At 38.5% G+C, this 25,006-nt stretch overlaps 1 protein-coding gene across 7 annotated transcripts in view; it reads left to right on the top strand.

Moving 5' to 3' along the window:
- The window catches only part of SHANK2 (SH3 and multiple ankyrin repeat domains 2), a 410,725-nt gene that overhangs the window by 111,350 nt on the left and 274,369 nt on the right, over positions 1-25,006 (top strand). For 6 of the 7 annotated variants that reach the window (XM_067462710.1, XM_060765238.2, XM_060765278.2 and 3 more), the window contains exon 10: positions 5,700-5,766. In XM_067462710.1, the coding sequence (XP_067318811.1) occupies positions 5,700-5,766 (67 nt within the window). Of the gene's footprint in view, positions 1-5,699; positions 5,767-8,522; positions 8,821-25,006 lie in introns of those variants that run through there. The other variant, XM_060765268.2, reaches the window with a different exon arrangement.

The raw sequence follows: 25,006 nt of genomic DNA, 5'->3' as shown, positions 1-25,006 counted from the left end.
CCTCTTATTCCTATCACTTAATCAAACACAATTTGAAAAACATCTGGCTTAGCTGTGCATGAAGTGGTGCCTCCTTTTTACAAACATTTCTCCATGTCCATTACTAAAGTACTGGGCAAACAATAACCGGTTTTATCAGTGTTTTTAAACCTGTCCAATCCAACGTCTCCTTTGAGCAAAACAAATTGTTTCTCTTACAACCTTACCTTGTAATCCAAAATTGACAAATCCAAATTAATTAAATGCAATGTCAAAAGGTTTTTGAAATGTTTATTTTGCTAGATCTTTGGTTCATTACAAACTTTATTGCTTCTGAATGTATTGCCTTATTGCTTCTACTTCTAGTTGAACTTCCTGTACTTATTTCAAAATGAAGCCTGCAGTGCTTATTAAGACAGAAGTATCACAGCTGGCTCTAAGATGTTTTTTATTCCAAATGATAAGCACAAACCAGAAACTAGAATAAAGCGAGAGAAGGTTTGGGCAACCCATTTGATTCAAGAAGATAATTGACCAGAGCTTGTCTCAAACTGGTAAAAAAAATCTGCCATTGTTTCTTTCTATTGCAGAATTTCCCACTAGGATGAAAGCATTAACCCCTTATGTTTCCTGGAGGTCCCCAGTTTCTTTCATATCGATGTGGTGATAACTCTGATCCAGTTTGTATTTCATAATGCAAACGTCTCAAAAGATCCAGCACTTTGGATAGTTTCTTTAAGATTTGGACTAAAACCCAAACAGGATTCAATGTCCTACTAGCTTGGGATTTACGAGCCAGTGCTGTTGCCTGAAAAAACACAGGTGGATATGCACTTTACAGATGTAATCCATTTGGCTGTAGACTTCTAGAATATCATAAAGTAGTAAATTATATTTAAAAAACCGTACGTTTTTCCAAATGCCTCTTCAAGTTGTACAGATCGTGAAATTTGTTGTTCATTTGCTCAGTCACTTCCAACTCTTTGTGTCCTCATGGACCAGCCCACGCCAGAGCTTCCTATCGGCCTTCACCACCCCCAGCTCCTTCAAGGTCAAGCCAGTCACTTCAAGGATGCCATCCATCCATCTTTCCCTTGGTCGGTCCCTCTTCCTTTTTCCTTCCATTTTCCACAGCATCATTGTCTTCTCCAAGCTTTCCTGTCTTCTCATTATGTGGCCAAAATACTTCATCTTGGCCTCTAATATCCTTCCCTCCAGTGAGCAGTCAGGCTTTATTTCCTGAAGTATGGACTGGTTGGATCTTCTCACAGTCCAAGGCACTCTCAAAACTTTCCTCCAACACATTTCAAAAGCATCTATCCTCCTTCGCTCATCCTTCCAGCTCTCACATCCATACGTGACTACGGGGAATACAATTGCTTTAACTATATGGATCTTCATTGCCAGTCTCTACTTTTCACTATTTTATCGATATTGGTCATTGCTCTCCTCCCAAGAAGTAAGCGTCTCCTGAGGTCTGCATCTGCAGTAATCTTTGCACCTAGAAATACAAAGTCTGTCACAGCCTCCACATTTTCTCCCTCTATTTGCCAGTTATCAATCATTCTTGTTGCCATAATCTTGGGGTTTGTTTTATGTTTAGCTGCAACCCAGCTTTTCCACTTTCTTCTTTCACCTTGATTAGAAGGCTCCTCAGCTCCTCCTCGCTTTTGGCCATCAAAGTGGTATCATCTGCATATCTAAGGTTGTTAAGGTTTCTTCCAGCAATTTTACCCCAGCCTTGCATTCATCAAGCCCCGCACTTCGCATGATGTGTTCTGCATACAAGTTGAATAGGTTGAGAGTATACAACCCTACCGTACACCTTTCCCAATCTTGAACCAGTCTATTATTCCATGGTCAGTTCTTACTGTATATAGTGAATTAACCATGTTTAAATATTTAATTTTTAATTACACCTATTTTTTGTTTTGTTTTCACCTTTTTTGCCATTACATCATGATGCCCCATTACAGCTATGTTCAAATGAATTAAACTGAGATTGATGATTTCATGGAGGTGAAAGCAGCTGTAACAATCAGAAAGGGGGTACTTATCATTCTTTCATGTAATATTAGAGCAGCATTAATCTTGCTGTGTTTACCATTCTTGTGGCTATAATTTACTGCTCCCCGATCAATGCTCTATTATCTTAACAACATCTCATATTTAATAGCTGTACCTCTCCACTGTTTGAATTTTGAATGGTAAAGAATGAGAGGCTAGAATGCTTAAAATGGTTTTTCATTGTATGAGTTGAATCCTAGTCCATGTCTTTAAATGAATAGTATTTGCTGTGTAAAAGAATCCTGCCACAAGCAGCCTGAATTAAACAGATGTTTGTTTTTCATGACTTCAATGCTGCAGAAATCCTCGAAGCTTACAAAATGGAATGATACACTCTTCAAAATTATGATGTATTGATCGATACTGAATGCCCATATAGTGCTTATTTTGTACTTTATAGTAATATTAAGTTCAGATATACTCACATTGATTGACTGCTTATATTATTGAGATTAATCAAGGTATTCATAGAATCATCCTCAATTTTGCTTGACTACATGTGTAAATCAATTCTGGTGAGTAAAATTGGAACGATATTGAAATCGAGTGTGGCATAGTGGTTTGAGCGTTGTACTATGATCTGGAGACCAGGGTTCAAATACCTTGTGGGCCACATAAATCCATTAGAATGATTTTGGGCCAGTCTCCCATTCTTGGCCTCAAAAGAAGGCCAAATTTATTTTCTGTACACCTTGTCATCATATATGGCACCCACAGGTCTGTTATCTACAGTGAACTATAGGGAATGTTGCATGGAATATTAACTATGACCGGATTGTTGTAGGTTTTTCGGTCTGTATGGCCATGTTCTAGAATCATTCTCTCCTGACATTTTGCCTACATCTGTGACAGGCATCCTCAGAGGTTGTGAGGTTTGTTGGAAACTAGGAAAATTGGGTTTATATATCTGGAAAGTCCAGGTAGGAGAAAGAACTCTTGTCTGTTGGAGCTAGGTGTAAATGTTTCAATTGGCCACCTTGATTAGCATTTGATGGCCTGACAGTTTTTAGGTGTGGCTTGTTACTGCCTGGGGGAATCCTTGGTTGAGAGGTGATTGAATCAGGGACAGCTAATCACCTCAACAAAGGATGCCCCAGGCAGTAAGGAGTCACACCTAAAAACTTTTTTACTGTTTTAATTAATGTTGTATGTGCTGGCTTTAATTATTGCTTTATGTATTTAATTGTGGTTATATTATTGTAACTTATGTAGTGGCCTTGTACTGTTACTGAATGTTAAGGCATCCTGAGTCCCCTTTTGGGGGTAGAGTAGAGACGGGATAGAAATACCAGAAATAAAGAATAAATAAGTAAGTCATTAAATGTTTATTTATTTATTTATTTATTTATTATTTAAACTTATATGCCACTCCCCTGGGGCTCGGAGCGGCTTACAAGAATGGCTAAAATCTAACAAAATTTAAAAGCAATTTAAAAACAATTTAAAAACAGCAATATCAAACATTAAAAGCCTGTCGAAACAGGTATGTCTTACATGCCCTGCGGAAAGCTGGTAAGTCCCGCAAGGCACGGACTTCAGGTGGCAGAGTATTCCAGAGTGATGGTGCCACTGCTGTGAAGGCTCTGCGTCTGGTTGCTGTTAGACACAAGGTCTTGACACTGAGGACTTCCAATAGATCTTGGTCCTCAGAATGGAGGGATCTCTGGGGTTGGTAGGGGGTGAGGCGGTCCCTCAGATACATCGGCCCCAGACCATGCAAGGCCTTAAAGGTGAGTACTATCACTTTGAAAGTGATCCGGTGCTCAATTGGTAACCAATGCAGCTGTAGTAAGATTGGTGTTATGTGGCATCTCATCGGAATTCCCGCAAGAAGCCGAGCAGCTGCATTTTGTACCAGCTTGAGCTTCCGGATCACCGACAGAGGAAGGCCAATGTAGAGAGCGTTACAGTAGTCCAGTCTTGAGATGACCGTGGCCTGGATTACCATAGCTAGGTCATCCCTGGACAGGTAGGGGGCCAGCCATCTAGCCTGCCGCAGATGAAAAAAGGCGGTTCTGCTAAAGGCGGAGACCTGGGCCTCCATCATCAGTAGAGGGTCCAAAAGGACTCCCAGACTCTTTACCAATGATGACAGGCATAGCGCCTCGCCATCCAGGGTAGGCAGCTGGATATCCCCACTGCCCGGTTGACCCAGCCATAGGATCTCCGTCTTTGCTGGATTCACCCTCAACCTGCTGGCACGCAGCCATCCAGTAACGGCCTCGAGGCACTGATGGAAACAATCAGGTACAGAGTCCGGTCGGCCTTCCATCTTCAGCACCAGCTGAATGTCATCGACGTACTGATAACACCCAAGCCCAAAACCTCGAACCAGCTGAGCAAGTGGTCGCATATAGATAACAGAGGGGAGAGAATGGCCCCCTGAGGAACCCCACAAGATAGAGGTGACCTCTCAGAGACCAGGCCTCCCCTCTCCACTCGCTGTCCATGGTTGTGAAGAAAGGAGGACAGCCAGTTTAAAGCTGTTCCCTGACTCCCGCAACAGCAAGGCAGTGGGTAATCAAGGTGGCCAAGTGAAACATTCTCACCTAGCTCCAACAGACAAGAGTTCTTTCTCCCATCCTGGACTTTTCACAGATATATAAACCCAATTTTTTTAGTTTTCAACAGACCTCGCAACCTCTGAGGATGCCTGCTATAGATTCAGGTGAAATGTCAAGAGAGAATGCTTCTAGAACATGTCCATGAAGCCTGAAAAAGCTGCAACAACCCAGTGATTCTGTCCATGAAAGCCTTCGACAATACATTAACTATGACAACATTCTAGAGTTTTATTTTGTTACCTCTATGAATATAGCACACTCCGTTACATCCTTTACATACAGAGAGCAAAAGTAAGAAAGCTAATCTTTGAAGACACACAGATTACATGTGAAGTGTACTACACATTCCCAAACAACAGCTGGAGCAGATAAATTTACCTCAAAATCATCCTTATTTATAAAATCAAAGTGGCTGTCTGAATTCATTCCAAAATTAGAGTGCTGCCTTAAAACATGGAGCATTGCTATTTTTCCAAGTTCCTCTTCCTTTGGGTTGGCAGTGTGTCTCTCCGCACAGCAGTAAGGCCCACAATTAATGAGAGCAACCTTGGCTCTTTTCGCTTCTCTTTTGCATCACAACATCTATACATTAACAATTACTGCAAAGTACAAAAATAATAAAAGTTGAACAAACTAAACTCTTATTGAACTTTTAGAGATTTTATATACATACATACATACACCCCCATTGGTTTTCACTATATGTATTTATTATAAATTATTTTGTTTTTATTGCAATTTGTAATTTTCTTGCCTATTGATATAACATATTTTTACATATTAGTTGAATAGTATGTTAATATTTTGGGATTTCATTGCCAAATGTCTTCCTGCTTGTTATTTGGCTAAAAGGAGTAACTATTATTATGGTATTTGACCAAATGAGTCTTCTGCTGCTAAAATGATTGTTTATAGAAATTCAAAACATTTTTTGATAGCTTACAAAAGATTCAATAGCATAAGATATGATAGTTAACAAGTACTTGATTCATGTTTGTATGTATCTGCTTCTGGAATATGGAGTCTATTAAGGTTTTGCTCATTTATTAGATTTGCATTTTGCCTATCCCTACTGTTTTTATCTTTCAGGTGGCAATAATTGCTGGAAATTTTGAGCTTGGTGAATACATCAAGAATCATAAGGAAACTGATATTGGTATGTAAGATGTCTATTAGCATCTAAACTGCTGTTCAGTATTCTATAAATATTTTTTAAACTAGAAAATATGCATTGAAAAAAGGGTTTTGGACTGGAATATTGCAGATAATACTTTTACTCTCAGCAGATGAAATATAGGTTGGGAGATGCTCTTTCAGCTTTGGGTACTTTCCTACAATAGGGACCTGGATCAATGCATTGAAAGACAGATTCTCATAGAGGCATCAAGAGATGCTGGGAAATGGAAATAAATAAAAGAAATGTGACCCTTGTACAGGTATGGACAACATCCACTTGAAAGTTCATTAAAATGTAGTTGTAAAATTATCAAACCTCATAGAAAACTATACACATATTTTTGGAAAAATTAGCCTCCAAAAATTACTGGAAACTAGCCAGCATGCTATCAACTTCTAGTTGGGGGTGCAGGGATCTCTACTTTGTTCTGAGTAAATTGGTGGAGGGTGTTATTCAAGATACTGTTTTCAAATGCAAAAAACAATCACTGCTACCAAATTAACAGCAATATGGCTTCTTAAAAAGATAATCCCCAAGAACTAACCTTGAGTTATGTGAAAGCCATTCTAAACAATAACATTTAAACAGAAATTGGTACTTGGGGATTTACACCCATTGGCATATGGGGTGCTTCAAGCATCTGTAACTTATCGTTTTGAACATTACACGAAACTGGGAGGAGATGCCATCTGGAGGTTTTGGCTGCTGTTTATATATGACACAGGGCTTTACTTCTTCTTCTAACTAAGCCTAAAGAGAATGGAAATGCTGAAAAAGTATCTGGAGGGAATTGTGACTATTTGTTTCTAGTATCCATTTGATTTCTTCTGTTTTGTCACTGGCAGTAGTTGTCAGATAAGTATTCAGCCCTGTCTTTGGGTCACAAACTGTGTAAACGTCGTCTGTGTTGAAGTATTATGGTTGTTGTAGTACTTTGTATGTGTTTTTAAAATTCTGTTTATTGCACTTTGCACTTAGCTAAACAGAAGTACCATGTCTAGATAGATATTTTCACAGTACGCCATTTAGATACCTCTCAGGAATACTTTCTTCACAAGGTAACTTAAGGTAAATCAACAGTATGGCCATTCTCGCCAAGGGGAAAAAAATAATAGCATCCATCCATGCAAGCAATGAGAAGGTGAAACATACAATTCTGTACAATGCAGTACATTCAGGAAATCAGAAATTAATTCCAAAATAAATTTTAAAGCCCAATAAAAAGCATTATGTATAATAAAAAGTCAATCAAAAGCCAAAGAAAACAAGGAATCTTTTAGATCCCCCTGTGACAGTTCCCTTTACTCAGGTTGAAGCTTATTTCTCAAATTCAAACCCCTTTCTACTTCTGCTCCAATCTCTGTCTCTATCTGCTCATAGTCTTATCTGTGTCAACTTCAAATTTTGTCAGTGCCAGTTCAGACCCTGCCTGCTTCCCTCAGAGGCAAGCTTCTGCCTTTTGGTACATTTTGATCCCTTACAGCCCAATTGCATAGCCCTCCTGAGCTGCGGTTCACTGCCTTAATGGCAAGTCTGCCTAGCACCTCCTTTATGTGTCCCTCCTTCAAAAGTCATTGCGCTATTAAGGGTTTATGACTCTGCCTGTCTAGACAAAGAATTTTCCATCACATTTGCATTTCCCTATGTCAAAATCAGTCCTGCAAAAAAGGACTTGGGTGCAACTGTTTACCACTGTTCTCTTTCATGTGATGTAACCAACATAAGGGGGATGGTTTGTCTTAACACAAGCTTCATTCCCCAGAAATAAGATTTTAACAAAGCCCACACCCTGCCAGGCACTCCTTTTCTACCATGGCCAGATGTTGCTCCCTGGGTACCAGTTTTTTCTTAGGAACCTAGCAGACTGATGCTGTCCAACCTCCCATTTCTGACTTAGGGCTGGTCCAGTACAAATACTGGAGGCATTTGTGGTGATCACAAAGGTTTGTCAAAGTCTGGCCTAGATGTGATCACATTTTCCGGCTTGGAAAGACTCCTGACTTTTGATGGTCCACTCAAATCTATCAGATTGAGAATCATTTTGGGACTAAAGTTTGGACTAGAAAGTCCATACAATATAATGAATAATTTCTGATACAGTTAGCATATGTAAATATCAAAACAGATCAAATATTTGTGCCATGAAGTTTATGGTAAAAATATGGTTCCAAGAAAAAAGATAAAATATTTAGATTGAAAATCAGATCCCAAGATTATTTATGTTGTAACAGACTTTAAGAACATGTCCTTTTATTAACGTTCTGTGAGTGACTATGACATCCTATCAATCTGTCAACACACATTTCTTTCACATGCATTTGTGTATTTGACATTACACTGAACATGACTTACCACTTTAAATTTGTGTAGTCTTACATTTTCATTAATAGGATTTTATAATTGTTACAAATGCATCAGAGCATCTTCTTTAATGTGAGCACATATTATTGGAATTTGAAAAGATCTAGCTGAGTGCCTGTACAGTATCATTTTTGTGTTTTGAGAGCACTATCTCTGCTTTGAATGGCACAAGTCTTTTAAGAAATGTCCTGCAGCTAAACCTAACTGATTGACATGTTATTCTTTCCCTTCGTGCTGTGATTAGTGACAGCATTTCATTTTTAATTATTTATATATTTGTCTATTTATTTATTTTTATCGAAAACCAAAGGGGAAAGTAATGGATTAAAAGCTGTGATGAATAGGAAAGTTAATCCCTGATTGTTTTCATCCAGTCTACAGCTGTCTGCAAGTAAATGAGCACAGAAGGTTTAGAAAGCATTCGCTATACAGCATTTACTATGGCTTCTATAGAATGGAGATACAAAAAACCAGCTATAAGATATATAGGATTCTTGAAGATCTCTTTAAATACAGTTATGCACATAATAAATATGTTGCTAACCGAGGATCCTTTGAACTGGATAACGTATTTTTAAATCTTTTTCATTTTGTTTTGCCTGGGCTTTTTGTGATGAGGTGAATTATCAGATGGATTAAATGACATGGGTTGTTCTTCCTCAAGTGAACAAGGTTTGTTTTTATCATACACCTTCTCCTTCAGCAGCTCTGAAGATAGAAACAAGAGAGATTTTATTTTTAAATCTGAAGCACATTGAGGTGGTGGTGTGTGAGTTTGGATAGTTGATTAGCAGACTAACTAATACATGGATACTGTTGCTAGGCTTCAAGTCAGTCTTCTTGTATTCCTATATAATTATGCAGAGATGTGTATATGTGGTGGTTTTGTGGGTGTTTTCAAGCATATTTTTTGTAATTTAATTTTTGTGTGTATATGTGTTTGTGTGTGCGAGAGAGAGAGAGAGCATCTCAAATGTCTCCTGATGGATTAAGCCTCTTCATTTTATGTGTTTTTAACATTGTACATTTGCTTTCAATACAGAAACAGTGTGTTGATTTTTGAGAAGACAGGACAATAGATATGCTGTTTACGTTGAGAAATGCATTCTGTTTGTATTTTGACAAATAGCTTCTGTTTATGTCCATTTGCTTTTCTAGTATTTATTCTTAAACTGGTGTGATTTAGGTCAATGCTGGTTTCAGAGCAAGAATTTAAATTAACTACCATCTGGTTTAATGCTATTCATGTATTTATTTTTTTTAAGGACTGTTTAGAATGAGATTTGTTTTCTTGCAGACTAGTCAATATATTTCATTTAAAAACAGGTTTAAAATAATAACATCTAGAAATACTATATAAGCATTACGTAAATGAGCTATAAATCTGTAACACTTAATAGCATCTGTGAATCATTCCATTTTTATCTTGTCATACTTAAGAAAAGTAAAAGGTGCAGCAAAAGTGAAGATGTATTGTAGCCATGTTCATTCACCATTACAATTTTGACTACTATTAACCTTTAATCATATGCTACAGAGAATTTTTCTTGGCCAATAACAATTTTCTTTTTATAATAACCTGAATAAAACTGGTATTGATATCGTTGGCTAGATAGAAATTATTAGTCCAAAAATGTTAAGTATTTTTTTACGCAAACAGGCTTGCTCAACTTCTATTTTGAATCTAGTATTACTTGTCAAAAACAATCCATGTGAAAATAATGTTTCCATTTTAAAATCAACTTAGTGCATTTAAGTAATAAGTTGAGTGCAGCATGGCAGTATTAAACAACCCACATGACATGCTAAAAGATGCATATCAAATAGCCAGATTACACAGTAGATAAACAATGTATTCCTATTTTGTTTGGTAGCATCCAGAAATTAAAAGAAAAAGACATGTTAATTGGTAGCATTGAAGCCGTGTCTCAGTCCTTTCCTCTATTGTTATTGTGTCGATTATATTATTAAATACTTGCTTTCTTGAAAGCTGCTCAGGATGAGATATGTGTCCATTCTTACATTTCATTGACATGAAGATCTCCATGAGGTAGGTTAGGCCGATGAATGTGACTAGTCCTCAGGAAGCAGGAATTTCAACCTGCAGCTAAGTATCTATCACGTCTGTATCCCCTTACAAGTTAAGTATTTATATATTGCCACGGACATTCAATCATCTACCACCTCTGACTTCTTTGTACTGTACGTAATAGCCTATGGTCAAGGGGAAAAGTGATCTCTTCCAGAATATGAAGATCTGGGTAAGGACAGAATTGTCATAAAGTTAAATGAGTCATGTTAGTTCTTTTGTATTTCCAAATCTGGAAATATGTTTCTAAACCAGATTTAATCATTTAGAAAGTGGAAGTGAGGGCCCTTTTTCCTTTCCCAGAGCAGCTCCTTGATCCAGATTTGGAAAAGGGACACTGGGGAAATGGGTCCAGGAGAATAGATTATTCAATATCACCCCAGCCACACATCGCCTTTGCCTTTAAAAGAGGATTTACCACCTGTTCTTTCTACAGTGATATGCTAAAATAGACAGAACTGTTTATACATCTAGTTTTGGACATGGTTTTCGCTAAACGTAATTTTAGCACAATACCACATGCTTCTTTGGTGGAAGAGAGATGGCTACATTAGGCCACCGATGCTTAGTCATCCAAGTGTGAAAATTGAATTTCTGATGGGAAGAAACCTATCTCTTTTCAAAATTGTATGTGATGGCCCTCAAGGCAGACTTTTCCATGGCAAGTTTCTGCCAGGACTTACCATAGAGTCTCTCAGAAGGACCTAACAGTTTTCAGGAGAATAAATATCTAGGAATATTCGAAGCCCTCCAGGATAATTCTTTGGTGGAAGTATTTCATTTCAATAGGGTATGCTATTATCCATTATTTTCTGTTTCCATGGTAAGTTTAGGAATTGTTTTATGAGCACCATATTGTGTAAGGCTGTTCTAGATAAAAGTATAATTAGATATTCAAGCATGGAAATATGAAGAAGATTAAAAATGATCCTTTGCTATTACTTTTTGGAAATATTGCACTGGGTCTGAATAATAGTTTCTCTTGTAATCCACATCTAGAAATTTTATAGTAAAAAACCTTTCTTCTGTCCAAACTAAGTTTTCTTTCAGAAAAAATGGAAAGAAAATGAATTGGCAATAGCTACCAACAAACAAGAGTTAACTAAATGGCAAACCTACATTGCAGAGATATATCAATACCAAAGTTATAAATATATTTCATTTTAGTTAACAATAATCGATTAATTCCAATTTATTATCATATATTAGCATGTAGTCTGGGTAGCTTTCTTTTAAAATCGCCATCAATTCCCACAGCAGCGTTTGAGGTGGTAAAGTGGTAAAAGTACCGCTTTTGTAAGGCACCAGTTATTTTCATGCTTACTGATGGTCCATTGACTACAGAAAGTTCAGGATTAGAAACAAAGGAATTTGTGGATTACTGCCATCTCAGGACATTTTATTTTGACCTTTTGCTATTCTGAACTTTTAATTATTTTCTGTAATGATATATTATGAAAGAGAGTGGTAACTTCATTTGAAATAATGAATATTTTTTCTTGCTTTTGTTTCAAGGAAGACTAGCATTTACACTAGAAATGGGTTTAAGACAGATCTGAGGTGAGATGGAGTCAAATGAATTTAGAATCATAGAATCATAGAGTTGGAAGAGACCTTATGGGCCACCCAGTCCAACCCCCTGCCAAGAAGCAGGAATATTACATTCAAAGCACCCCTGACAGATAGCCATCCAGCCTCTGTTTAAAAGCTTCCAAAGAAGGAGCCTCCACCACACTCTGGTGCAGAGAGTTCCACTGCTGAACAGCTCTCACAGTCAGGAAGTTCTTCCTAATGTTCAGATGGAATCTCCTTTCTTGTATTTGATGCCATTGTTGTGTGTCCTAGTCTCCAGGGCATAGAAAGCTTAAAATAACAATATTTGAGCTACTCTATCTTCATGTAGTTTTGACAGCCAGGGTAATATTTGAAGTGTTTTTGTGTGTCTATGAAGTCACTCAGTATTGGCCAAAGAAAGCACTTCATTGACACAGGGCTTTTAAATGCTACCATAACAAGACATGGTGGATGAGTTTGATGGTCGTTGTTTTTCATCTTTTAGGAATTTTAATCCCTGAATTATTTTACCATAAGCATTATTTTGTTGAATGGGGTCAAGAAGAGGGCAGGATGATACTGAATGTACATAAGAAATAGTGTGGTTTCTTTAAAATAATCAGAAGGAGTTTCATAATGGTTAATCTTCAATATAGGCCACGAACCTACATCTTTTTGAGCAGCTGTTATTAAATGAAAGATTCAGGGCTAGATGCAGCCAGCTGACCTACTGTACACTTTCCCTGCTAAATCTTGGTAGCCTGTATGTAAACAGTGATTAATGATAGGTTAAAGAGGATGGATTGGAAGGTTCACGTAGATGCTTCTTCCCTGTGTCACAGGCTTTTGCTGCAACGCAAATGATTGGGGAGGCATGAATTAATGCTAAAAACTGCCATTCATGTTGCTTCTGTTAAACCTATTTTCACTACCAAGGGGCTATCTAAATCAGTGATTCTCAGCCTGTGGTTCACCAGAGGTTTTTGCCTTCAACTCCCAGAAATCCTAACAGCTGGTAAACTGACTGGGATTTCTTTGAGTTGTATGCCAAAACACCTGGGGACTCACAGGTTGAGAACCACTGGTCTAAATGGACAAAATAAAATAATTCATACTCAACTCCTAGCTACATTGATTCTGACACCTGACATACAGCCCCTACATACATGCACAATGATTTTGTATCCTGTATATCTAAACTGTTGTAAACCGCTCTGAGTCGCCTAAGGGCTGAGAAGAGCGGTATACAAATAAAGTAAATAAATAAATAAATAAATAAATTCTGCAAACAAAGACCTTCTTTTAGGCTAAATTTATTTCTTGCTCTTCAGTTTCCCAGAAAATCCAGCTTGTCGCTGTGTTAAACTACTTACTCATGAGTAAATCACTTGTTTACAAGTGTATTTCTAAAACTGGTATTGATTTGAATTTGAGATATTGGAAAGTGATACCGTTTCAAGATGATGTGTTATGGATAAGTGCTAATGGTGTAAATTCAGGGCAGTGTCAGGGCTGAATAATCTGAATTATGGGGGTGGGGGTGTAGACAGACCTGTAGATGGAATAAGGCCTTGCATTTGCTGAACAGGTTATTGGAGAGCTAAACATGAAGTTGAACCTCCTGTGAGTAAGCAGATGTCTGGGTCACAATATGTAACTCCAGACATAGAGTTTTCTGGGTCACCAGATGAAATCTTAGCTCCTAAAAATGGTGATTGGAAGTGATATTACATATAGTACTGGTTCTGGAATGCTTGTTGCAGGTGGATACACATATTGTTGTATGTTGTCATGAATTTAGGAGGCTTTCTACATGATTTCAGGTGACAATTATGGCTTTTCAAAATAGGGGAGGTTGAAAACCTCCTCCATTTTGAGCTTCAAGGCCTTCTAAATTGGGTCCAGGGCCATGAAGCCTATGGGTGCATTATGCCCACATAGAGTCTGCCCCACTAGACCCTGCCCAACTAACCAGAAGTATATCTTTTAGTTGCCTTCTAGTTAACAATTCTGGTTTTGGGTTGTTGTAGGTTTTTCCGGGCTATATGGCCATGTTCTGGAGGCAATTTTTCTCCTGGTGTTTTGCCTGCATCTATGGCAAGCATCCTCAGAGGTAGAGGATGCTTGCCATAGATGCAGGCGAAACGTCAGGAGAAAAATTGCCTCCAGAACATGGCCATATAGCCCGGAAAAACCTACAACAACCCAGTGATTCCGGCCATGAAAGCCTTCGACAATACAAATTCTGGTTTTGTCTGGCAAAACCAGAGGGTAAAATATCAAATCTTTTGGTGACATGGTAGTCTAATCAATTAGATATTGTGATAGATACACAATTGAAGCTGTTGTTTGATCTGTGAATCTGCATATAGTTTCGGTATTTTATGTTGTACAACAATAGCGGAGAATATGCCTCCCTTCTTAATTATGATGGATTGGAAGTGCACATGTCTATTAGTCCTCCCATGGATTGTTCTTCTCCCCATACAACATTCTTTCTAAACGCTGTAGTCTCCTTGGGGAGGCATTGCTAGGATTCTCGTCATGAGCAGAAAGCTTCTCTGCAATTTCAGCCATTGTTTGATTTTTTAAGAAAACCGTTCGTCTTTTACTTTCATTTTAGAGCAATCTTATGATCATGGCTTAATTTCAATTTGTGTGCTTGTTGTTTTAACTTGTTCTTTATTAGATTTGTAATTATGCTTTCATGCTATGTAATCCATTTTGGATTATACAATGAACAAATAAATGTGTGACATCTTAATATTTCTCTTTGTCGACAAGCTCTATAGGGCTAGTCTTAAATTGATTATTTTGTGGAAAAGTTAATTTATTCAAGGATTATTATTATTATTATTATTATTATTATTATTTCCTATAATATTTGTCTAACATTCTGGTTCCAGAGTGCTATGGTATCTTTATACTTAATTCATACCTTTGTTGTGTAGTTGTATATACACACTTAAATGCAAAGATATTTAATTATGTGTAGTTGTGTATAGACACATAGCGGTAAGGGAATAGATGCATAGGAAGAGAGTTTGTAACTGGTTAGAGGAAGCGCAGGAATGGCAAAGAATGACAAAAACATGCAGATTCTGTATTCTTTTTTGTTATTTTTTCCTTAATGTGGTCACTAAACAAATCAAGATAAATTGTTTAATGTTTCATTTGAAATGAATACACTGACTTGTTGTTCCCCTTATAAGCCAGGACTACAGACCAAAGTTCAAGATTTATAAATCTTGACTTGTTTTAGAACCAAAAGGCTAGATCCCTGGTTCAGATGACATGCTGAACAAATCTGTTTGGTTAGCAAATCTTCTAGCTACATGGAGGACCATAGGTTGCATACTGTTTGTTTATGATAGAGCAATATTTTCTAGATCCCTATCTTACTTGTCAGCAGCCTATGATACTGTGAACCACCGCCTCCTCCTGAGAAAAATGTATAATATCACAAAGGACTACCACCTCACCCGCCTCATAGGAAACCTGCTACAAAACAGGAGCTTCTTTGTTGAGTTCCAGGGCCAGAGAAGCAGATGGTGGAAACAGAAGAACGGCCTGCCTCAGGGGAGCGTGCTTGCTCCATCCATGTTCAACATCTACACAAATGACCAGCCACTGCCAGAAGGGACAGAGATTTTAATCTATGCTGATGATCGTGCCATTACCTCTCAAGCAGAGAGCTTTGAGATGGTTGAAAAGAAGGTCTCCGAAGCTCTAGGTGCTCTTACTGCCTATTACAGGGAAAACCAACTGATCCCTAATCCATCTAAAACACAGACATGCGCCTTTCACCTTAAGAACAGACAAGCATCCCGAGCTCTGAGGATTACCTGGGAAGGGATCCCACTGGAGCATTGCAACACACCCAAATACCTGGGAGTCACTTTGGACCGTGCTCTGACCTACAAGAAGCACTGCCTGAACATCAAGCAAAAAGTGGGCGCTAGAAACAACATCATACGAAAGCTGACTGGCACAACCTGGGGATCACAACCAGACACAGTGAAGACATCTGCCCTTGCGCTATGCTACTCTGCTGCTGAGTATGCATGCCCAGTGTGGAACACATCTCACCACACTAAAACAGTGGATGTGGCTCTTAATGAGACATGCCGCATTATCACAGGGTGTCTGCGCCCTACACCACTGGAGAAATTACACTGCCTAGCCGGTATTGCACCACCTGACATCCACTGGGAAGTAGCAGCCAATAGTGAAAGGACCAAGGCAGAGACATCTCCAGCTCATCCCCTGTTTGGGTATCAGCCAGCACGTCAACGACTTAAATCAAGACATAGTTTTCTTAGATCTACAGAGACACTCGCTGGAACACCCCAGCAAGCGAGAGTCCAAAAGTGGCAGGCCCAAACCCAGCACCTCAATCCATGGGTAATACCTAATGAGAGACTCCCCCCTGGGCACACAGAGGACTGGGTGACTTGGAAGGCACTGAACAGACTGCACTCTGGCACCACGAGATGCAGAGCCAATCTTAACAAATGGGGCTACAGGGTGGAATCCTCGGCATGCGAGTGCAGAGAAGAACAAACCACTGACCACCTGCTGCAATGCAACCTGAGCCCTGCCACATGCACAATGGAGGACCTTCTTGCGGCAACCCCAGAGGCACTCCAAGTGGCCAGATACTGGTCAAAGGACATTTAACCAACGACCAAGTTTGCAAAATCTGTGGTTTTGTTTTGTTTTTGTTTTTTTAATCTCTGTGTTTGTCTTGTTCTGTTAGAATTGTAACACAATGGTATGGTTGCTGATGACACGATAAATAATAAATACTTATCTGCACAACAGTGACCATTTGTTTTGACTTGGACTCTTTAGAAATTAATTATTGTAATTTAGATTTCTAAAATGCCGGTGTGCTTTTAAGTTGTATACAGCTTATGGCAACCATAAGGTGAACGTATTATGACTGAATGTGGATTCAAACAGTGATCTCCCAGAGTAAAACCACAATACCATGCTGGATTCTAAAATGTTTACTACATAAAAAAATAAGGTATTTATAGATACATATAATTTACCAGTTGTCTCGTAATAACAAACTGACATGTTGTTCTTTGAATATTGCTGCCAGATAGTTAATAGATAGTTCTGTCATAAATAGCATTAGTGCGATTTTTTTATCGTGTCAGAAGCACATCAAGAATATACTGCAAGTTGCTTCTGGTGTGAAAAAATTGGCCATCTGCAAGGATGTTGCCCAGGGGACATCTGGATGTGTTACCATCCTGTGGGAGGCTTTTCTCTTGCCCACGCATGGAAAGCTGGGACTGACAGACAGGAGCTTCCCCCCATCTCACAGATTCAAACCACTGACCTTCATGTCTTCAGGTTCAGTTGGCACAAGGGTTTAACCCATTACACAATAGATTTTAATCTCAATCCAAGGCAGTTGTAAATAGCATTCTGGTGATAGTGTAGCTGCTACAATGTAACACACTTCTGTGTTTATATCTATCTTCAGAACTTGGTTCGTTCACATAAGATGGAATCATTCCCACCTTGCACCCTGTGACAGTGATCACAGGGAAGGAATTTGCATGGTATATGTGCAGCTAATTTTATTCCAGAATTTTCAGGACATGAAAGGGGGGAAGGGAGTCACATACATGCCCAATTACGTTTCCCTTTTGAGATGCTCTCATCCATACAACCTTCTAATTATTGAGACAAAATGGTAAGATGGCAGTACAAGTAATTTTTAAAATGCTGTCATGTTGAAAAGAGTTGTTAAGATCACTATCTCTGTGCATTGCAATGCAGCAGTTGCTATGGCAATGACACTTTGTTTAGAATATTTTGTAAAATAATATCCTGCATAGTTGTATTGACCACCTTCATGTATATTAAGAGCACTCAAGTATGATTGTGCTTTGAATTTTAATTCAGGTTTTACAAAATCCTTTATACTTTGCAGTATTTAACTGATTCTCAGTATCTGAATTCCCTTTGCGTGAAATTTCTAAAAGCAATGTTTACATCATTCATTAAAGAATTTCAATGTAGTGTATATCACCTCGGTCCCCAATTTTCTAACATGAAAGAGAGGAAAATAGTGAAAAATCATTGTAGTTCTATAAGTCTCCTATTTGCTTTATCTGCATTCCCTTGGTAACTTTGCCTGCCCTTTTTCTTTATGTGCTTAAATTGAATTTCTAAACATTCAATTGAAGTTTGAGTAACTCTAATGCTAGAAATTTGAGGACTTAGGGGAAACTTTTATTGGGGCAGAATCTTATAATAATAATAATAATAATAATAATAATAATAATTTATTTCTATACCATACTCTCTCCATGAGGGGACTCAGGAGGGTACCAAACAGAGGATGGCCTCAAACCAGGTCCAGAATCCAACGTACTCATGGCTTGACAGCTGCCTTAGAATGTGTTTTTTTCTTCTTCTCATTTCCCTACCAAAATGCACACCAGCACTCTAGAGGCACACAAGATCGGGAAAAAAGGAAAGTGTCAATTAACAGAGGAGATAATCAATTATCTGTCTCAGGGGGTCAGTTGGCCCCTGCAACACTTGGGGCATATTTCGGCAGCCCCTCACCTCCATATTCCGAATTTTACAAAGTGCTTCAGCATGGGGCAGGTGTCTGTGAAACACTTCCGATTTTGTAGAGCCCATTTTGCTGTGCGATGTGGTTGACATTAAGGGCCCTCTAAACACATTAAGGGGCTTATTGTGGAATTTTCCCCAACTTTACTTAATGTACTTTATTTCCCTTGATTTGTCCTGCAGCATGATTTGGCATGCTGCAGGACAAATCACCCTCATGCAATTTCTTCAGATTTCTTCCAGTTCTTGAATAGACGCAAAACTATTCCCACCCCTGGTCCATATTCACTTGGTTTCTGTATTTTCTCCAGGTAGGAGGAGAGGTTGTAGCTCAGTGAGGAGGATCTTCATTGCAGGCTGTGCTCCAACAACTAGCATATGCCAGCACACACACACACACACACACATATATATATATATATACACACACACACACACACACACACACACACACACACACACATACACGCACCATTTTTTCAGTGTGGGAATGGTGAGGATATGTCCTCCTGATCCTCACCTGGCATTGCTTCCAATGTTATACACAGAGCACCCAGGAAGAGCATCCCCTGTTACTGGACACTCTGTTCTCTCTACAAGACCCTTTTGAAAACTACATAGTTTTGAAAGGCATCTAGGAACTAGGGGGGAATTGTTTAAATTATTTCCCTCAAAGAAAAACAAAATACTTGTTTTCCCTTGAGGGAACAAATAATTTATTACAGCACATCCCTACTCCTTATGTTATGCATTATTTTTGGCTCAGGGAACTTGAAAGAGCACCGTGTACCGTAGTGGAGCTGCTTAAAAAATGTAACACTTTATTTAGGTTTCATTTAGTTTTCCCCCATTCCATGTTACCTGGTATGCTCTTAGAGCATATGTAGGAATTTGCAAATGTTTGGAGTATATGTGCCTAAAGGATTTTCAGATCACTTGGCAATAGTATAAACTTAAGCAGATTGGGGTCCACAAACTTTTTAAACAGAGGGCCAGGTCACAGTTCCTCAAACTGTTGGAGGGCTGGATTATAATTAAAAAAAAAACTTGAATGAATCCCTATGCACACTGCACATCTCTTATTTGTAGTGCAAAAATCACTTAAAAACAATACAATGATTAAAATGAAGAACAATTTAACAAATATAAACTTATTAATATCTCCTTGGGAAGTGTAGGCCTGCTTTTGGCTCATGTGATAGGATTGTTGTTGTTGTTGTTGTTGTGTGCTTTCACGTCGTTTCAGACTTAGGTTGACCCTGAGCAAGGGCCGGGCAAATGACCTTGGAGGGCTGCATCCGGCCCCCGGACCTTAGTTTGAGGACCCCTGCAATAACCCATACCCATATGGTGCTATCTAAAGATGATCTTACTGAACCAATAATAGTCAAATATATACAATGATTACTTTGGAGAAAAGTAAGCATTATGGTCAAGTTTTATCAATAGAAAACAGTAAATGGATAACACAGCTGGCTAATAGAGTTCTTTTGGGATGGGCTGAAGCTTTCAAAAGCTGGATTGTTGTAGGGTTTTTTCGGGCTATATGACCATGTTCTAGAGGCCTTCTCTCCTGACGTTTCACCTGCATCTATGGCAAGCATCCTCAGAGGTAGTGAGGTAGTGAGGTCTGTTGGAACTAGGAACAGTGTTGGAACAGACCTCACTACCTCTACAACAACCCAGTGATTCCAGCCATGAAAGCCTTCGACAATACTTTCAAAAGCTCATGCTAAATAAAACATCTTAGGTTTTAAAATGCCATAAGATCTTTTGTTGGTTTGGATAAGTGATTCTCAACCTGTGGGTTCCCAAATGTTTTGACCTTCAACTCCCAGAAATCCCAACAGGTGGTAAACTGGCTGGGATTTCTGGGAGTTGTAGGCCAAAATGCCTGGGGACCCACAGGTTGAGAATCACTGGTTTAGATGTTCATGTCACTTGAAGTCTCACAATTCAATGTTAGTTTAATTCATCGGTGAGATAAAATGTATATAATAGAAGGGGAAGTGTATGGCAAAATTTAAAAGGATACATCCATGGTAATAGTATCACGAAAACCATGAGATGGAAACAGTAGTAATTTAGAACAAGGAAGTCTTGCCTGCATGATTCTTTTAGAAAAGTATCCAGCTCCAGAAAAACAAATGTAAGTCAAAGTTAAACCATGCAAAGAAGACATTTGAATAGTGAATATCTAGAGACATGAAGCATAAACAACAAACATTTATTTAAATACAATAGTTAGGAAGACAGTAGAGCCTTTAGGCAACAAAAGTGTGAAAGGAGGGCTACTGAAGGAAAACGGAGATTGCAGAAGCTAAATCAGTTCTCCATATGGTTGTTGTGATTTTCCACCAAGCTGGCTTCTGCTTATGGTGACCCTTTGAATGAGAGGCTTCCAAGAGCCCTGGTCATCGACAGCAGTTCTGCTTCCTTGACTGAATCAGTCTATCTATAATGAAGTCTTCCACTTGTTCTACTGCTTTCCAGTTTGCCAAGCATTCATAAGTAAAAAAATATTTATAATAAATACTGAAAATTGTTGGATTGAGAGACTTCTATCTGAAATACTGATTTCCAGGAAGCTATTGAGGGGCTGTATTAAACAGTGATAAAAATGATTTGGTAACTGAGATATATTTATGTATCTATTGGTTTGAATTATTCTGTGCATTATTTTCTACCAGTTTTGAACAGAGTTGAAAATTATGTTCTCTCCAGATATTCTTGGACTGCATTTCCAGGGTGACTCATCATAGGCTGTGTTGACTAGGGCTACAGGGAGTTCCCAGCACACAACATCTGAAAGCCACATGAGTCTCAGCAATGCTTTTGAAATAATTGTTCCCCACTTTGCTGAAAGGCAATATATAAATATGCTGCATAGATGCTATACCTCTACTAAAGGTGCTTTTCTTTCTGTAATTTGTTGTTACATGTGTATAAGGCTGACAGCAAGTGACTGTTCCAAAGTCACCAAATAGGTTTCATGACTGAGGTACATTTTCACACTGCACACATTTCACCTCATTACATAAGGTGGTTTTAGTGTCCTAGGATGCTGTCAGAATACTTCCTCCTTGGAGCCCTATGCTGCTCATCACATGACATACAGTAACTTCCATGGAGGAAGGGTCCTGACAGTGAAGCTCCCCTCATAACACGAGAGGCTTCTTGTATTCCATCCAAAACAGCAGGGTCAATGTGGGAGGAAACCATGTGGCAATGCTTCTCCACATGGGATGGGGAAGTGTTGCTGTGGGCAATGTGAGGCATGGGGTGCCAGGATGGCCCCACCACCCTGCTGATTTGGCATGGGGACTAGTGAATCGGACTGGGGGACCTCATCCTTTTGATGATGTCCTTACAGTACTATGTTCCATTTCAGCCCCAATGGTTCCAAACTATCAGAACCGAAGATTTGCATTCTGTAAAAGTGCATTTAAAATTCTCAGCCAGAGAATGCTTTGGTAAACTACAAAACCCAGACCATAGGTTATGGCCATGGCAGTTAAAGTGGAATCATAGCACTATAACTGGGTAGTGTGAAAGGACCCTAGTCTTCTGGTTCAATTTGGACAAGACTAATGTCCTTTGGATCCAGCTTACATGCTTCTACTCCTGGAAATACAGAGCTGACTTAGACATCCCACAGTTTCATTTATTGGAGCTCTTATTTCTTGCAGTCCTACTCCAAAGTACTGAAATATATGTTGTGTGGAATACCTTGAATTATGGGTTGTCACGATTTCACTTGTGGATCATTTTCTATTCTAGCCTCTGTCTTTGTAATGAAAAATATACAGTTGTGTCATATTTTGTTTTTAATACAATGTGCTGATTAGGGCTTTTTTGTGTAGTTTTTTTTTGGGGGGGGGGTTCTATTCTGTTGTCAGGAACTGTCATGGCAATTCTTTAATGAAACACCTTAAAACCTCATGAGTATCCAAACTTGTTTTATCTTTACAAGTTGAAAGTGTTCATGAAACAAAGCAAAGAAGTAGATATTATTCATTCATACTTAATGACAAAATGCACGGAGCAATTTCTTGAAGGAAATGTAACTAGAAAAAAAAGAAAAAAATTGGTTGTGGGCATAGACTGGCTAAATTCCTGCTTCACTTGATAGTTTCATTTTGTATGCAAGACTGGTTTAGGGGAATAAACTACGACTTTAGATTTAAGCCAATTGATTGCCAAGCTGAGTGATGCTTTTCATATTTAAAACATTTCTGAGCTTCTCTTCTACATGCAACTCAAGAAGGAATTATTTTCTGTTTGAGTCACAGTGTTGTTAGAAACAGATGAAAGGTAACTGAGTTGGTTCCTACTTTACTAATTGATGGAATTATTAACTAATTTCAGCATAGAGGCTTGCATTTTAAATATTGGAGGTGGAATGAGGGTCAGGAGTTTTGGGAACACCACTCATATTCTGAAATAGGCATTTTCGAAGCTCAGGTTTTTTTTGTTTTTGTTTTAAAGCTAGGTTAGACTAGGACACATCATGTGATATTATCTGACGTTACACAATGCACCCATCAGATTGCATCACCACTGAAGCAAACATTGTTCCGAGTTTCCCCACCCTCTCAATAGTAGCTGAGAATATTCAGCTGTTAGAAAGCTGACTTTATCCACTATCTAAAAGTAGTTCTGTGTGTGTAATACCCTAAAGGCACTAGAACCTATCTGATCTTGGAAAACTAAGTAGAATCAGCTTTGGATAGTGCTTGGATGGAAGACCACCAATGAATACCAGTTGCTCTAGGTCAGGGCTTCTTATACCTTTTCCACTCCTAAGCAGTTTCCCCCTGAAAATCCCAGGTGTATAGGCATATAAAGTTAGTATAAAAATCAAACATTTACTGATAATAAATGAGCATTTGCAAGGCTTGCTAAACAGGCTGATTTCCTTTTTATGAAGTAGATCTGAAGCATTTTCTGCAAAGTCCACTGTAAACCCTGCACAGGGGCGGCTCAACCCATTACGCAAAGTAAGCATTTGCAGTATAGTTGATTTTGCCCAGGGGCGCTCTTGAGGCGCTCTTAGGGGAAAATAGACCTTGACATATGTGAGTTGTAGTTACTGGGATGTATAGTTCACCTACATTCAAAGAGCATTCTGAACTCCACCAATGATGGAATTGAACCAACTATGGCACACAGAACTCCCACGACGAACAGAAAATATATATCAGTGATTGGTTCGGGGGGGGGGGGGGCTGCCAAAATACTGTTTGCTTACGTTGAAAATTACCTAGGGCCGCCTCTGACCCTGCACAACAGATTTCTGTAAATATCTAAAACAGCCACTAGGTGACATTCTGTTGCCAAATTTTTGGAACCCAAAATTGAGCCATTTGGGCTGGGGTTTTGAGTTTTACTTGTTTGAGAAAACCCTAATAAATTCATGAGTTAACCATAAATCCACAGACAATTTGATTTATGTGATCTCTCACACACATTCATGCATGTAAAAGTAGTTTTCTATTTAAGATGGCTCAATTGTTTAATTTTTGTGGAATTTGTATAAATGCTGACTAAATTTGTAAATATATCTGAAGGCTATTTATAATACATGTTGAGCATTCTTTACTTGAAATGCTTGGGACCAAAAGAGTTTTGGATTTAGTCTCCCTGTAGTCTCTGTACTTCTGATTTTACTTTCAGAGAATGTATCATAGATATAGTGCAATCTCAGTTTATTAACAGACTTTCTTACACTGTGTCTCCTGTGGTCATTGCTCAGCGTAACTAGAGTATCACCTTTTCCAACACACGCCTTCAGAATTTGAGTTTACTCTAAATAGTACAATTTCCATTGCAGCAGCTCTGCTGACTGCCAGTTTGTTTTCAGGCACAATTCAAAGTGCTGGTTATGACCTTTAAAGCCCTATAAGGCTATTTGTAGGATTGGATCTCCCTGTATGAACCTGTCTGGGCCTTGAGATCCTCAAGAGAAGCCCTTCTGTCGGTTCCACCTTCATCACAAGCTCAATCGGTGGGAATGAGAGAGTGGTCCTTCTCTCCTGGTGGCTGCCCCTTGACTCTGGAACTCCCTTATTCCCAGGGAATAAGGTCACCTCCCTGCTGCCCTTCTGGCTGTAGGCTAAGCTGTAGGCTAAGATCTTGTTATTTTTTATACTTTTGAAGAAGGAGGCTTCAAAAATCAAGTCATGGGGTGCTGTGCTCTTAACTATGAGTAGGTTTTTAATTGGTTTTATGGTTTTAACTGTTTATTTTTAAATACTCTTCATGTTTATTTATATTTTAATATATATATGTTTTAAAGTTTTAATTGTATTCTACTTGGTTTTATTGTGAGCTACTCTGAGTCTCCTTTTAGAGAGAAAAATGGGGATATAAATAAAATAAATAGTAAGTTCCTGTTTTTATTCTGCACTGGGATTTATCCATAGATATGCTATTGTTTTGCTACATCCACTGCATATATTTAATGATTATATAGATTAATAATAATTTCTCATCTGTGATTTGTAATAAGATTAAAAATACCTTTTTCATGCAAGGGTACTAGCCAACGTTAATGGACATTTCTCTTCACATTGTCATTGGGGCTGGGACTTCCTATTGTAGCCACAAAAT

The sequence above is a fragment of the Anolis sagrei genome, chromosome 1, assembly GCF_037176765.1.
Source record: "Anolis sagrei isolate rAnoSag1 chromosome 1, rAnoSag1.mat, whole genome shotgun sequence".
Taxonomy (NCBI): domain Eukaryota; kingdom Metazoa; phylum Chordata; class Lepidosauria; order Squamata; family Dactyloidae; genus Anolis; species Anolis sagrei.
Note: the sequence above shows the minus strand (reverse complement) of the source record. Positions and strands in the feature narration are given on the sequence as shown.